The sequence below is a fragment of the Hyperolius riggenbachi genome, chromosome 10, assembly GCF_040937935.1.
Source record: "Hyperolius riggenbachi isolate aHypRig1 chromosome 10, aHypRig1.pri, whole genome shotgun sequence".
NCBI classification, from domain to species: Eukaryota; Metazoa; Chordata; class Amphibia; order Anura; family Hyperoliidae; genus Hyperolius; species Hyperolius riggenbachi.
In genome coordinates, this window is record NC_090655.1 from 284,123,453 (window position 1) to 284,140,578 (window position 17,126).

A 17,126-nucleotide genomic window follows, 5' to 3' on the forward strand; every position below is an offset into this window, starting at 1 on the left:
CAGCTACACAGCACTGGGTTACATAGAGACCACCTATCTCTATCTGTCCCTCAGTCAGCAGCACAGCTCTCCCTACACTGACCCCAGGCACTCAGCTACACAGCACTGGGTTACATAGAGACCACCTATCTCTATATGTCCCTCAGTCAGCAGCACAGCTCTCCCTACACTGACTCCAGGCACACAGCTACACAGCACTGGGTTACATAGAGACCACCTATCTCTATCTGTCCCTCAGTCAGCAGCACAGCTCTCCCTACACTGACCCCAGGCACACAGCTACACAGCACTGGGTTACATAGAGACCACCTATCTCTATCTGTCCCTCAGTCAGCAGCACAGCTCTCCCTACACTGACTCCAGGCACACAGCTACACAGCACTGGATTACATAGAGAACACCTATCTCTATCTGTCCCTCAGCAGCATAGCTCTCCCTACACTAACTCCAGGCACACAGCTACACAGCACTGGGTTACATAGAGAGCACCTATCTCTATCTGTCCCTCAGTCAGCACAGCTCTCCCTACACTGACCCCAGGCACACAGCTACACAGCACTGGGTTACATAGAGAACACCTATCTCTATCTGTCCCTCAGCAGCACAGCTCCCCCTACACCGACTCCAGGCACACAGCTACACAGCACTGGATTACATAGAGAACACCTATCTCTATCTGTCCCTCAGCAGCATAGCTCTCCCTACACTAACTCCAGGCACACAGCTACACAGCACTGGGTTACATAGAGAACACCTATCTCTATCTGTCCCTCAGCAGCACAGCTGTCCCTACACTGACCCCAGGCACACAGCTACACAGCACTGGATAACATAGAGAACACCTATCTCTATCTGTCCCTCAGTCAGCACAGCTCTCCCTACACTGACCCCAGGCACACAGCTACACAGCACTGGGTTACATAGAGAACACCTATCTCTATCTGTCCCTCAGCAGCACAGCTCTCCCTACACTGACTCCAGGCACACAGCTTCACAGCACTGGATAACATAGAGAACACCTATCTCTATCTGTCCCTCAGTCAGCAGCACAGCTCTCCCTACACTGACTCCAGGCACACAGCTACACAGCACTGGATTACATAGAGAACACCTATCTCTATCTGTCCCCCAGTGAGCAGCACAGCTCTCCCGACACTGACTCCAGGCACACAGCTACACTGCACTGGATTACATAGAGAACACCTATCTCTATCTGTCCCTCAGCAGCACAGCTCTCCCTACACTGACACCAGACACACAGCTACACAGCACTGGGTTACATAGAGAACACCTATCTCTATCTGTCCCTCAGTCAGCAGCACAGCTCTCCCTACACTGACTTCAGGCACACAGCTACACAGCACTGGGTTACATAGAGAGCACCTATCTCTATCTGTCCCTCAGCAGCACAGCTCTCCCTACACTGACTCCAGGCACACAGCTACACAGCACTGGATTACATAGAGAACACCTATCTCTATCTGTCCCCCAGTCAGCAGCACAGCTCTCCCGACACTGACTCCAGGCACACAGCTACACAGCACTGGGTTACATAGAGAACTCCTATCTCTATCTGTCCCTCAGTCAGCAGCACAGCTCTCCCTACACTGACTCCAGGCACACAGCTACACAGCACTGGATTACATAGAGAGCACATATCTCTATCTGTCCCTCAGCAGCACAGCTCCCCCTACACCGACTCCAGGCACACAGCTACACAGCACTGGGTTACATAGAGAACACCTATCTCTATCTGTCCCTCAGTCAGCAGTACAGCTCTCCCTACACTGACTCCAGGCACACAGCTACACAGCACTGGGTTACATAGAGACCACCTATCTCTATCTGTCCCTCAGTCAGCAGCACAGCTCTCCCTACACTGACTCCAGGCACACAGCTACACAGCACTGGATTACATAGAGAACACCTATCTCTATCTGTCCCTCAGCAGCACAGCTCTCCCTACACTGACTCCAGGCACACAGCTACACAGCACTGGATTACATAGAGAGCACCTATCTCTATCTGTCCCTCAGTCAGCAGCACAGCTCTCCCTACACTGACTCCAGGCACACAGCTACACAGCACTGGATTACATAGAAAACTCCTATCTCTATCTGTCCCTCAGCAGCACAGCTCTCCCTACACGGACTCCAGGCACAGCGCTACACAGCACTGGATTACATAGAGAGCACCTATCTCTATCTGTCCCTCAGCAGCACAGCTCACCCTACACTGACTCCAGGCACACAGCTACACAGCACTGGATTACATAGAGAACACCTATCTCTATCTGTCCCTCAGCAGCAGCACAGCTCTCCCTACACTGACTCCAGGCACACAGCTACACAGCACTGGATTACATAGAGAGCACCTATCTATCTGTCCCTCAGCAGCACAGCTCACCCTACACTGACTCCAGGCACACAGCTACACAGCACTGGATTACATAGAGAGCACCTATCTCTATCTGTCCCTCAGTCAGCAGCACAGCTCTCCCTACACTGACCCCAGGCACACAGCTACACAGCACTGGGTTACATAGAGAGCTCCTATCTCTATCTGTCCCTCAGTCAGCAGCACAGCTCTCCCTACACTGACTCCAGGCACACCGCTACACAGCACTGGGTTACATAGAGAACACCTATCTCTATCTGTCCCTCAGCAGCACAGCTCTCCCTACACTGACTCCAGGCACACAGCTACACAGCACTGGGTTACATAGAGAGCACCTATCTCTATGTGTCCCTCAGTCAGCAGCACAGCTCTCCCTACACTGACTCCAGGCACACAGCTACACAGCACTGGATTACATAGAGAGCACCTATCTCTATCTGTCCCTCAGTCAGCAGCACAGCTCTCCCTACACTGACTCCAGGCACACAGCTACACAGCACTGGATTACATAGAGAGCACCTATCTCTATCTGTCCCTCAGTCAGCAGCACAGCTCACCCTACACTGACTCCAGGCACACAGCTACACAGCACTGGATTACATAGAGAGCACCTATCTCTATCTGTCCCTCAGTCAGCAGCACAGCTCTCCCTACACTGATTCCAGGCACACAGCTACACAGCACTGGATTACATAGAGAACACCTATCTCTATCTGTCCCTCAGTCAGCAGTACAGCTCTCCCTACACTGACTCCAGGCACACAGCTACACAGCACTGGGTTACATAGAGAACACCTATCTCTATCTGTCCCTCAGTCAGCAGCACAGCTCTCCCTACACTGACTCCAGGCACACCGCTACACAGCACTGGGTTACATAGAGAACACCTATCTCTATCTGTCCCTCAGCAGCACAGCTCTCCCTACACTGACTCCAGGCACACAGCTACACAGCACTGGGTTACATAGAGAGCACCTATCTCTATGTGTCCCTCAGTCAGCAGCACAGCTCTCCCTACACTGACTCCAGGCACACAGCTACACAGCACTGGATTACATAGAGAGCACCTATCTCTATCTGTCCCTCAGTCAGCAGCACAGCTCTCCCTACACTGACTCCAGGCACACAGCTACACAGCACTGGATTACATAGAGAGCACCTATCTCTATCTGTCCCTCAGTCAGCAGCACAGCTCACCCTACACTGACTCCAGGCACACAGCTACACAGCACTGGATTACATAGAGAGCACCTATCTCTATCTGTCCCTCAGTCAGCAGCACAGCTCTCCCTACACTGATTCCAGGCACACAGCTACACAGCACTGGATTACATAGAGAACACCTATCTCTATCTGTCCCTCAGTCAGCAGTACAGCTCTCCCTACACTGACTCCAGGCACACAGCTACACAGCACTGGATTACATAGAGAACACCTATCTCTATCTGTCCCTCAGCAGCACAGCTCCCCCTACACTGACTCCAGGCACACAGCTACACAGCACTGGATTACATAGAGACCACCTATCTCTATCTGTCCCTCAGCAGCACAGCTCTCCCTACACTGACTCCAGGCACACAGCTACACAGCACTGGGTTACATAGAGAACACCTATCTCTATCTGTCCCTCAGCAGCACAGCTCCCCCTACACTGACTCCAGGCACACAGCTACACAGCACTGGGTTACATAGAGAACACCTATCTCTATCTGTCCCTCAGTCAGCAGCACAGCTCTCCCTACACTGACTCCAGGCACACAGCTACACAGCACTGGATTACATAGAGAGCACCTATCTCTATCTGTCTCTCAGCAGCACAGCTCTCCCTACACTGACTCCAGGCACACAGCTACACAGCACTGGATTACATAGAGAACTCCTATCTCTATCTGTCCCTCAGCAGCACAGCTCTCCCTACACTGACTTCAGGCACACAGCTACACTGCACTGGGTTACATAGAGAACACCTATCTCTATCTGTCCCTCAGCAGCACAGCTCTCCCTACACTGACTCCAGGCACACAGCTACACAGCACTGGGTTACATAGAGAACACCTATATCTATCTGTCCCTCAGTCAGCAGCACAGCTCTCCCTACACTGACTCCAGGCACACAGCTACACAGCACTGGATTACATAGAGAACACCTATCTCTATCTGTCCCTCAGCAGCACAGCTCTCCCTACACTGACTCCAGGCACACAGCTACACAGCACTGGATTACATAGAGAGCACCTATCTCTATCTGTCCCTCAGTCAGCAGCACAGCTCTCCCTACACTGACTCCAGGCACACAGCTACACAGCACTGGATTACATAGAGAACACCTATCTCTATCTGTCCCTCAGCAGCACAGCTCTCCCTACACTGACTCCAGGCACACAGCTACACAGCACTGGATTACATAGAGAACACCTATCTCTATCTGTCCCTCAGCAGCACAGCTCTCCCTACACTGACTCCAGGCACACAGCTACACAGCACTGGGTTACATAGAGAGCACCTATCTCTATCTGTCCCTCAGCAGCAGCACAGCTCTCCCTACACTGACTCCAGGCACACAGCTACACAGCACTGAGTTACATAGAGAGCACCTATCTCTATCTGTCCCTCAGCAGCACAGCTCTCCCTACACTGACCCCAGGCACACAGCTACACAGCACTGGGTTACATAGAGAGCACCTATCTCTATCTGTCCCTCAGCAGCACAGCTCTCCCTACACTGACCCCAGGCACACAGCTACACAGCACTGGGTTACATAGAGAGCACCTATCTCTATCTGTCTATTTTTTTTTACAATTTAGTGCTCTGCAGCTTTATTAGCTCGCTGCAGAGCCGTACAAGTCAGCACACAAATGGATTCCCCCACCCCCCTTTTCTGCCCACCAACAGAGCTCTATGTTGGTGGGCTCTGGACGCTGCTGTCATGATTCTTTTGTTTTTTTATCAATTTATTTGTTGGGGGTTTTTTTAAACAAAAAATATGTATTTTTTTTAAAATGTCTGGGAATGTGGGAGAGCTGAGATGAGGGTAATTCCCCATAGACAGCCTCCCTGGTTGCAGATACGGGACACACAGGGAGAGCTGAGATGAGGGTAATTCCCCATAGACAGCCTCCCTGGTTGCAGATACGGGACACACAGGGAGAGCTGAGATGAGGGTAATTCCCCATAGACAGCCTCCCTGGTTGCAGATACGGGACACACAGGGAGAGCTGAGATGAGGGTAATTCCCATAGATAGCCTCCCTGGTTGCAGATACGGGACACACAGGGAGAGCTGAGATGAGGGTAATTCCCCATAGACAGCCTCCCTGGTTGCAGATACGGGACACACAGGGAGAGCTGAGATGAGGGCAATTCCCCATAGATGGCCTCCCTGGTTGCAGATACGGGACACACAGGGAGAGCTGAGATGAGGGTAATTCCCCATAGACAGCCTCCCTGGTTGCAGATACGGGACACACAGGGAGAGCTGAGATGAGGGTAATTCCCCATAGACAGCCTCCCTGGTTGCAGATACGGGACACACAGGGAGACCTGAGATGAGGGCAGTTCCCCATAGATAGCCTCCCTGGTTGCAGATACGGGACACACAGGGAGAGCTGAGATGAGGGTAATTCCCCATAGACAGCCTCCCTGGTTGCAGATACGGGACACACAGGGAGAGCTGAGATGAGGGTAATTCCCCATAGACAGAGTCCCTGGTTGCAGATACAGGACACACAGGGAGAGCTGAGATGAGGGTAATACCCCATAGACAGCCTCCCTGGTTGCAGATACGGGACACACAGGGAGAGCTGAGATGAGGGTAATTCCCCATAGACAGCCTTCCTGGTTGCAGATACGGGACACACAGGGAGAGCTGAGATGAGGGTAATTCCCCATAGACAGCCTCCCTGGTTGCAGATACGGGACACACAGGGAGAGCTGAGATGAGGGTAATTTCCCATAGACAGCCTCCCTGGTTGCAGAAACGGGACACACAGGGAGAGCTGATGAGGGTAATTCCCCATAGACAGCCTCCCTGGTTGCAGATACGGGACACACAGGGAGAGCTAAGATGAGGGTAATTCCCCATAGATAGGCTTCCTGGTTGCAGACACGGGACACACAGGGAGAGCTGAGATGAGGGTAATTCCCCATAAACAGCCTCCCTGGTTGCAGATACGGGACACACAGGGAGAGCTGAGATGAGGGTAATTCCCCATAGACAGCCTCCCTGGTTGCAGATACGGGACACACAGGGAGAGCTAAGATGAGGGTAATTCCCCATAGATAGGCTTCCTGGTTGCAGATACGGGACACACAGGGAGAGCTGAGATGAGGGTAATTCCCCATAGACAGCCTCCCTGGTTGCAGATACGGGACACACAGGGAGAGCTGAGATGAGGGTAATTCCCCATAGATAGCCTCCCTGGTTGCAGATACGGGACACACAGGGAGAGCTGAGATGAGGGTAATTCCCCATAGATAGCCTCCCTGGTTGCAGATACGGGACACACAGTACTATACATGTCTGGGAATGTGGGAGAGCTGAGATGAGGGTAATTCCCCATAGACAGCCTCCCTGGTTGCAGATACGGGACACACAGGGAGAGCTGAGATGAGGGTAATTCCCCATAGACAGCCTCCCTGGTTGCAGATACGAGACACACAGGGAGAGCTGAGATGAGGGTAATTCCCCATAGACAGCCTCCCTGGTTGCAGATACGGGACACACAGGGAGAGCTGAGATGAGGGTAATTCCCCATAGACAGCCTCCCTGGTTGCAGATACGGGACAGACAGTAGGGCAGTTGCTGCATAGGCTACCAGGCAGGTACCATAGTACCACATCTTTATTACTCATCTATTGTATCATATTATCAATATTACTAGCTCTGCATTTATCCATTCCTGTATAAGTTTGCAGCCTGAATGCAGAGCGCTATAGCACACTAGGACACTATGCTGATCGGGAAGTAACTAGATTCTATAGCCCTAATTAGCGCATCATGTCCTGGGCGTGGCCGCACACATACATTATAGCCCAATTATTGCCAACATTTCAATGACAGCCCGATGTCACTTTGAGCCCATGCGCCCACTGACAGCTTTAAGGGCAGAGGTCTTTTTATAACCCTTCTTAGCATTGCAGAGTGGTGTAATAGCATGGGCGGAATGTGTTTATGATTATTATCTTATGATTATTTTTATTATTATGATTAAATTCAGCTTAATTAATTATTTGATGGTTTTATGATTCATTTCTGTTTAATAATCTTATTCAGTTATTTATATTTATTCATACATTTTAGGTAATAGCCACGCTCAATTGTTTTTATATCTGTAAGTGTGGAAAGGGCTGCCAGCGTTTATTACAGTACGATAACATTTGCCTTAACAGTGCGCTGGCATTTCCCCGCCCCTTATGCTAAGTAGTCTCAGATAGAAACTACATAGCCAGCGCCCACAGCCACTATGTCACCTGAAGAAGGCGTGGTATTGCCGAAAACAGTAGTGACATAACACTGACGCACAGTGGACACGCCCCCTGCTTATCCCACACCTCCCAGAGCCAGACACCAGAGAGACACCATGGCAATCCCAGGTCCCGGCCAGACCTTGGGGCGGAGGCAGCAGACGTGGCGGCTCTGGACACGTGGGTTACTTTTGAAACCTGTGTAAAGGCTCATACACACGGATTTTTCCAAAAGACAGGTCATTTGGACGTCAAATCGGGCGTGTGTACAGTCGGTCATTCAGCTGATAACGCTGGTTTTGACCAATCCACTAAGCGGATCCATCAAAACCAGCTTTATTAGCTGAACGACCGTCTGTACACACACCTGATTTGACATCCAAATGACCGGTCGTTTGGAAAAATTTGACGTGTGTATGAGCCTTTAGTGCAACTTATGAATAAAGAGGATTAATGCACTGTAGGAGCTCTTTCTTCATCTTTTGGTTGCTAAGCAACCAGGGATCGCACAAAGGTGGCTGAACAATGACATATGGGCATCATCAGTGGAACTGATTAGCAGAAATGTAACACTTTATTAGGTAATCAGTGCTGCTGACAGTAGCAAGCGTCCCCTGCTAAAGTGTCAGAGGAGAAGAGAGCAGCCCAGTGTGAGAGAATAAAGAGACCTTTCCCTTCCCCAGGGTGTCTGTACTGCTATTGTTAGCAAGCTGTCACCATATATATTCATGAATGATAGTTATAGATGGCAAAAATCTAACATGAGCACAAAGCATAACCCGATATGGTCAGTCTGTGAGCAGTGACATAACAGCAATACAGATACACATTTATTCTATATTACTGCTGATTACTAACCTGTTCTGCCCTCTGTAACATTGTCCTTCTCTTTACTTGTCCTCAACATGTCACCCTTCTCTATAGACTGCTGATCACTCCTCACATACGTCTCTTCTTCTTCTTCACTTGTCATCATGTCACCCTCCTCCATAGACTGCTGGTCACTCCTCACATATGTCTCTTCTTTTTCCTCTTTACTTGTCCTCATCATGTCACCCTCCTCTATAGACTGCTGATCACTCCTCACATATGTCTCTTCTTCCTCTTCTTTACTTGTCCTCATCTTGTCACCCTCCTCCATAGACTGCTGATCACTCCTCACATAGGTCTCTTCTTTTTCCTCTTTACTTGTCCTCATCATGTCACCCTCCTTCATAGACTGCTGATCACTCCTCACATATGTCTCTTCTTCCTCTTCTTTAATTGTTACCATCATGTCACCGTCCTCCATAGATTGCTGATCACGCCTCACATACGTCTCTTCTTCTTCACTTGTCCTCATCATGTCACCCTCCTCCATAGACTGCTGATCACTCCTCATACACATCTCTTCTTCTTCCTCTTTACTTGTCCTCATCATGTCACCCCCTTCCAAAGACTGCTGATCACTCCTCACATACGTCTCTTCTTCTTCCTCTTTACTTGTCCTCATCATGTCACCTCCCTCCAAAGACTGCTGATCACTCCTCATATAGGTCTCTTCTTCCTCTTTAACCACAGTACTTTCATGTACAAGTTCTCCACCCTAAGTGCACAAAGTGAGAGATAATGTAAAATGTGAGCACAGAGAACAGCACAGGAAGGAAGAATGTGTCATGGTTTGGGGTCTCCGGGGACCCTCAGTCCCACCTACCTGATAATGGTGGGGGATGGTGGGATCTTCCTGTTGACAATCCTGGGAAGAAAGAGGACCTGTACATCTCTCTGGTGGGTTTCTGTCACTGGATCCATCTGCAGGAAACACCACATTGACTGAATACAGGTAAAACTAAAAAAAAAATTAGAATTTCATGCAAAACGCCATTTATTTTAGTAATTCAACTTATAAGGTGAAACTAATATATGCAATAGACTCATTACACGCAAAGTAATATATTTCAAGCCTTTGTTATAAATTTTGATTATTATAGCTTACAGCTTATGAAACCCCTAAAATCAAAATCTCAGACCATTAGAATATTGAGAAACTGTTCAATATCCTCGGCTCAAAGTGTCAGAGTCTAATTAGCTAATTCATCCAAATAAATCCAAAACACCCGCAAGGGGTTCCTATTTCATACATTAGTTTCATCTTTTAGGTAAAATTACAGAAATAAATGGACTTTCACCTGTACATTGTCTCCATGTGTTTATCAAATGATGGAGGGGATCTAGGTCTGCACCCTCCTGTACAAGACATGAAAGTCTCCTCTTACCCGGTGATGTGAGGGGCGGCTGATTCTCCATCATGGAGTCTTTGTAGAGGTCCTGGTGTCCTTCTATATACTGCTGCTCCTGCATGGAGAAATAGACAGTGACATCCTGACACCTTATAGCAGTGATGGCTAACCTTGGCACTCCAGCTGTGACAAAACTACAAATCCCATCATGCCTCTGACTCCCCTATGTATGCTTAGAGCTGTCAGTGTATTGCAATGCCTCATGGGACTTGTAGTTCCACCACGGCTGGAGTGCCAAGGTTAGCCATCACTGCCTTATAGGAACCTGACATACACAATGATACAGTTAACACCCAGACACCCCCCCTGCTGTTACTGGATAATGTCCCATAATTCCCAGCACCACTCACCTCTCCTGTCAGCAGCTCCATCATCTTCCTGGTGATTTCCAGAATCTTGTTGTGTCCCTCAGATATCAGGAAGTGAGGTGGGGGCACCGTGATGGTCACATGATCACCAGCCTTTACTGGAGCAAAACTCTGTATGGAAACATCAACCATAATGTCACATGATCCCTCAGAATCCCCCTCACCTCTCCAGTCAGCTGTGTGCAGGGCCAGGACAAGGTTCCCCAGCACTAGTGTAGGTAGCAGATGCAGCCCCTGTAGTACAGGAAACCTCATTTAAAAAAAGAAAAAAAAAACGAACCTTCCCCTAAGGGAGGTTCACACATTATGTCTCTTTGTGGGGTCTCCTTTCTCTCTATGAAGGCGTCCATCTTGCAGATATCATTGCAGCGTGGCCGCAGTTTAAAGTGGCCAAGAGTCCAGTGTGTTCCTGACCACTGCTGCATGCTGGGAGAAATTGTCATTAATCTGTCTACATTTCCCAGCATGCACCAGTTATATAGCCAGATCAGCCCCAGTATTAGGCAGCCCCTCCCCATGTTATATAGCCAGATCAGCTCCCAGTATTAGGCAGCCCCTCCCCATGTTATATAGCCAGATCAGCCCCAGTATTACGCAGACCCTCCCCATGTTATATAGCCAGATCAGCCCCCAGTATTAGGCAGCCCCTCCCCAAGTTATATAGCCAGATCAGCCCCAGTATTAGGCAGCCCCTCCCCATGTTATATAGCCAGATCAGCCCAAAGTATTAGGCAGCCCCTCCCCAAGTTATATAGCCAGATCAGCCCCAGTATTAGGCAGCCCCTCCCCATGTTATATAGCCAGATCAGCCCCCAGTATTAGGCAGCCCCTCCCCATGTTATATAGCCAGATCAGCCCCAGTATTAGGCAGACCCTCCCCATGTTATATAGCCAGATCAGCCCCCAGTATTAGGCAGCCCCTCCCCAAGTTATATAGCCAGATCAGCCCCAGTATTAGGCAGCCCCTCCCCATGTTATATAGCCAGATCAGCCCCCAGTATTAGGCAGCCCCTCCCCAAGTTATATAGCCAGATCAGCCCCAGTATTAGGCAGCCCCTCCCCATGTTATATAGCCAGATGTGCCCCCAGTATTAGGCAGACCCTCCCCATGTTATATAGCCAGATCAGCTCCAGTATTAGGCAGCCCCTCCCCATGTTATATAGCCAGATCAGCCCAAGTATTCAGCAGACCCTCCCCATGTTATATAGCCAGATCAGCCCCCAGTATTAAGCAGCCCCTCCCCATGTTATATAGCCAGATCAGCCCCAGTATTATGCAGCCCCTCCCCATGTTATATAGCCAGATCAGCCCCAGTATTAGGCAGCCCCTCCCCATGTTATATAGCCAGATCAGCCCCAGTATTAGGCAGACCCTCCCCATGTTATATAGCCAGATCAGGCCCAGTATTAGGCAGCCCCTCCCCATGTTATATAGCCAGATCAGCCCCAGTATTAGGCAGCCCCTCCCCATGTTATATAGCCAGATCAGCCCCATTATTAGGCAGCCCCCTCCCCATGTTATATAGCCAGATCAGCCCCAGTATTAGGCAGCCCCTCCCCATGTTATATAGCCAGATCAGCCCCAGTATTAGGCAGCCCCTCCCCATGTTATATAGCCAGATCAGCCCCAGTATTAGGCAGCCCCTCCCCATGTTATATAGCCAGATCAGCCCCCAGTATTAGGCAGCCCCTCCCCATGTTATATAGCCAGATCAGCAACAGTATTAGGCAGCCCCTCCCCATGTTATATAGCCAGATCAGCCCCAGTATTCGGCAGACCCTCCCCATGTTATATAGCCAGATCAGCCCCAGTATTAGGCAGCCCCTCTCCATGTTATATAGCCAGATCAGCCCCCAGTATTAGGCAGCCCCTCCCCATGTTATATAGCCAGATCAGCCCCTAGTATTAGGCAGACCCTCCCCATGTTATATAGCCAGATCAGCCCCTAGTAATAGGCAGACCCTCCCCATGTTATATAGCCAGATCAGCCCCAGTATTAGGCAGCCCCTCCCCATGTTATATAGCCAGATCAGCCCCTAGTATTAGGCAGACCCTCCCCATGTTATATAGCCAGATCAGCCCCAGTATTAGGCAGCCCCTCCCCATGTTATATAGCCAGATCAGCCCCCAGTATTGAGTAACCCACCTCCTCAAGTTATATAGCCAGATCAGCTGAGAGAAGCAGCAGCAGAGAGGGGCGGGCTTTTCGGCTATTCTAGTGAGACATTCCTCGGTGTATCAGAGAACATTCACAAATTGGAGATTAATATCCCCACCCCTCCTTTCCAGGACTTAAATGCACCCAAGCAGCATTCTAGTGTCCCCGTACTGTGTGCTAGCCTCCTAGTGCCCCCCATAGTGTGTTCCAGCTTTTAGTGTCCCCCATAGTGTGTCCCAGCTTCCCTGTGTCCCCCATAGTGTGTCCCAGCTTCCCTGTGTCCTTGCATCACCACAGTGTGTCTTAGCTTCTCAGTATCTCCTTAGTGCATCCCAGCTTCCCAGTGTCCCTCACAGTATGTCCCACATTGCAGTGCCCCTCACAGTGTACCCCAACTTCCTAGTGTCCCCCAACTTCCTAGTGTCCCCTATAGTGTGTCCCTGCTTCCCAGTGTCCCTCACAGTATGTCCCACATTGCAGTGCCCCGCACAGTGTACCCAAACTTCCTAGTGTCCCCCATAGTGTGTCCCAGCTTCCTAGTGTCCCCCAGCTTCCTAGTGTCCCTCATAGTGTGCCCCAGCTTCCTAGTGTCCCCCAGCTTCCCAGTGTCCCCCCCCCATAGTGTGCCCCAGCTTCCTAGTGTCCCCCCATAGTGTGCCCCAGCTTCCTAGTGTCCCCCAGCTTCCCAGTGTCCTCCATAGTGTGCCCTAGCTTCCCAGTGTCCCCCATAGTGTGTCCCAGCTTCCTATTGTCCTTCCAGTGTGTCCCAGAATCCCAGTGCCCCTCACAGTGTACCCCAACTTCCTAGTGTCCCTCACAGTGTGCCCCAGCTTCCTAGTGTCCCTGCAACACCACAGTGTGTCTTAGCTTCCCAGTATTCCCTTAGTGCATCCCAGCTTCCCAGTGTCTCTCACAGTATGTGCCACATCCCAGTGTCCCTCACAGTGTACCCCAACTTCCTATTGTCCCTCACAGTGTGTCCCAGCTTCCCAGTGTCCCCCATAGTGTGCCCCAGCTTCCTATTGTCCCTCACAGTGTGTCCCAGATTCCCAGTGTCCCCCATAGTGTGCCCCAGCTTCCCAGTGTCCCCCATAGTGTGCCCCAGCTTCCTAGTGTCCCCCATAGTGTGTCCCAGATTCCCAGTGTCCCCCATAGTGTGCCCCAGCTTCCCAGTGTCCCCCATAGTGTGTCCCAGCTTCCCAGTGTCCCCCATAGTGTGCCCCAGCTTCCCAGTGTCCCCCATAGTGTGCCCCAGCTTCCCAGTGTCCCCCATAGTGTGTCCCAGCTTCCTATTGTCCCTCACAGTGTGGCTCAGATTCCCACTGTTCCCTAAAGTGTGGCCCAGCATTTCCATAGTGTCTTCCAGCTTACCAGTTTAACCATTGTGTGTCCCAGATTTTCAGTGTCCCCTAAACTGTGCCCAGTATTAGTTATTATTTGTATTTATATAGTGCTGACATCTTCTGCAGCACTTTACAGAGTATATATATGCTTGTCACTAACTGTCCCTTGGAGGAGATCACACTATAATCCCTACCAGAATCCTATGTCTTTGTATGTATCGTGCAGTGCATGTATATCATAGTCTAGGGCCAATTTTAGGGAGAAGCCTATTAATTTGTATGTTTCTAGGACATTGGAGGAAACTGGAGTACCCGGAGGAAACCTACACAGACACAGGGAGAACATAAAAACACCTTGCAGATGATGATCTGGCTGGGATTCGAACCAGGGACCCAGTGCTGCAAGGCGAGAGTGCTAACCACTGTGCCCCCCTCCCCAGTATAGATAGCCAGATGTGCCCCAGTATAAGGCAGCCCTACTTCCCATGTTAGATAGCCAGATCACCCCTCCCCCCCAATATTAGGCCACACCTTAAACTGAGCAGCTCCGCCCACATGCAGAGTTGTGAGCAGAGCCTGTAGTGCTGCCTACTCACCTCACCACTCCAGGAACTCAGCCATGTCAGGCTCACAGCATCTCTTCTTATCTCTCTCTAGTGAGCATGGTGGAGTACTGGTTATTGCTCTTGTCTTGCAGTGCTGGGTCCCGGTTTGAATCTCAGCCAGGGCACTATCTGCACGGAGTTTGTATGCTCTCCCCATGTTAGCGTGGGTTTCCTCCGGGCACTCCAGTTTCCTCCCACACCCCAAAAACATACAAATTAAATACTGTATATACTCGAGTATAAGCCGACTCTCCAACTTTTACCTAAATAAGCAGGGAAAGGATCGACCCGAGTATAAGCCGGGGGAAGGAAATACAGAAGCTGTAAATACTCTCCACTGTACTCCCTGTTAGCCCAGCCAGCTGAAATGTATCAGCACCACCTTGTGTGACCAGTGAGGTGACGTGTGTCCCCCATCCCCCCTCCCCGACTCTCCATATACCCCAGGCAGCTGAAATGTATCAGCACCACCTTGTGTGACCAGTGAGGTGACGTGTGCCCCCCATCCCCCCTCCCCGACTCTCCATATACCCCAGGCAGAGAGGAACAACTACAATTCAACTCATCTCCAAGCTGAAAAGTGAAAGGTAATACTTCTCATTAACACTAAACAACATAATAGGCTGTAGACTTTGCTTCTTCATTTTCAGGTTTGGTTGGGCTTCACATTGGTACATCAGTGCTTCAGTTACACACACTCCATTGATGACATCTTTCTTATTTTGAATACATTGTTACAGCAGCATGTCAGCATCATTATAATGCGTATCAGCAAGCTGTGCATGTAGTGTGACACAGGTCCACTGACTCCTCTGCTGCTCCAGCCATGAGATCCATAGTAGCCTGGAACCCCTGCCCTCAGTCATATTCCCTTGGCGTTAGGATTCCCCTGCTTGCCTGTCACCGGCTAACATCTATGATGCCCTCTAGTGGCGAGGCGCAGTGAACAGGCAAGCAGGGGAATCCTAACGGGGAGGAGCAGTGAGTGATAGCTTCCTCCATACGCTCTGCTAATAGAGCCTGTGTGTGCCTGAGGGGGGCGGAAACGCTGCAGATAAACTACTACTTTGCTACTCTGCTCTGCTGGGGGGATGCTTGAAAACTGAGCGGGGGAGGGGGAGAGGGGCGGGACATCTCACACATCAGCTCACTGAGCTGAGATTCTGTCAGCACAATTCTGCCCGGCATTTGGCAAAGGGGGCACTCAGGGTATAAGACAGGGGCACTCTGTTTTTAGGACTCGAGTACAAGCCGAGGCCCCCACCTTTGGGCTAATTATTTTGTCCCAAAAATGTGGCTTATACTCGAGTATATACGGTAATAATAATAATGGGAATGAAAATAATGAGAAAAGCGACTAGAGGGAGACAGAGATAAGTTACTGCAAGCCTGTGATGTGGCTGAGTTCCTGGAGCGATGAGGAGTAGCACTACAACCTCTGCTTGTGACTCTGCATCAGCCAGGCAAGGGGGCACTCGAAGGGAGGGGGCATGGGTGCGCCCTCAGGGGCTCGTGCCTTCCCCACCTCAGCCCAGAACTGGTTGTGTGTTATATTACTAGAGATAAGAGACACACAGAATCCTCCTCACCTCTCCAGTCACCTGTGTTATATTACTAGAGATAAGAGTGATGTCGTGTGACCTCCCAGAATCCCCCTCACCTCTCCAGTCACCTGTGTTATATTACTAGAGATAAGAGTGATGTCATGTGACCTCCCAGAATCCCCCTCACCTCTCCAGTCACCTGTGTGTTATATTACTAGAGATAAGAGTGATGTCATGTGATCTCCCAGAATCCTCCTCACCTTTCCGGTCACCTGTGTGTTATATTACTAGAGATAAGAGTGATGTCATGTGACCTCCCAGAATCCTCCTCACCTCTCTGGTCACCAGTGTGTTATATTACTAGAGATAAGAGTGATGTCATGTGATCTCCCAGAATCCTCCTCACCTTTCCGGTCACCTGTGTGTTATATTACTAGAGATAAGAGTGATGTCATGTGACCTCCCAGAATCCTCCTCACCTCTCTGGTCACCAGTGTGTTATATTACTAGAGATAAGAGTGATGTCATGTGACCTCCCAGAATCCTCCTCACCTCTCCAGTCACCTGTCTTATATTACTAGAGATAATAGTGATGTCATGTGACCTCCCAGAATCCTCATTACCTCTCCAGTCAGCAGGCAGATGATCTCCAGGGTGAGGTTGAATATCCTTTCGGTCATGTGACTCTGGTCCTCATCCATCCTCAGTAATGCAGTCATGTGATCTGTACAGGAAGCTGCTGCCTTTTGATAAATAAAAAGGGGAAGATAATTTAGGCTGTACATTTGTCAGTGATGAAACTATCAATACAGTATCCCCCCTCCCCCCAGCACCAGGGCTGTGGAGTCGGTACAAAAATCCACCGACTTCGACTCCTCAGTTAAGGATTCTACCGACTCCGACTCCTCTAATTTGCATATTACAATCTTGTTGATTGAAAGTATGTAAAATGAAATTCGTCTCTTAAC

The 17,126-nt window shown here is 49.9% G+C and overlaps 1 protein-coding gene across 1 annotated transcript in view; it reads right to left on the reverse strand.

Moving 5' to 3' along the window:
- The window catches only part of LOC137535542 (zinc finger protein 665-like), a 34,177-nt gene extending 17,337 nt beyond the window's left edge, over positions 1 to 16,840 (reverse strand). The window contains exons 1-5 of the mRNA XM_068257376.1: positions 16,782 to 16,840; positions 10,490 to 10,618; positions 10,116 to 10,194; positions 9,554 to 9,651; positions 8,719 to 9,445 (exon numbers count right to left, since the gene is read on the reverse strand). Of these exons, the coding sequence (XP_068113477.1) occupies positions 8,719 to 9,445; positions 9,554 to 9,651; positions 10,116 to 10,194; positions 10,490 to 10,618; positions 16,782 to 16,838 (1,090 nt within the window). The 5' untranslated portion in view covers positions 16,839 to 16,840. The remainder of the gene's footprint in view (positions 1 to 8,718; positions 9,446 to 9,553; positions 9,652 to 10,115; positions 10,195 to 10,489; positions 10,619 to 16,781) is intronic.
- Between the last annotated feature and the right edge of the window lie 286 nt (positions 16,841 to 17,126).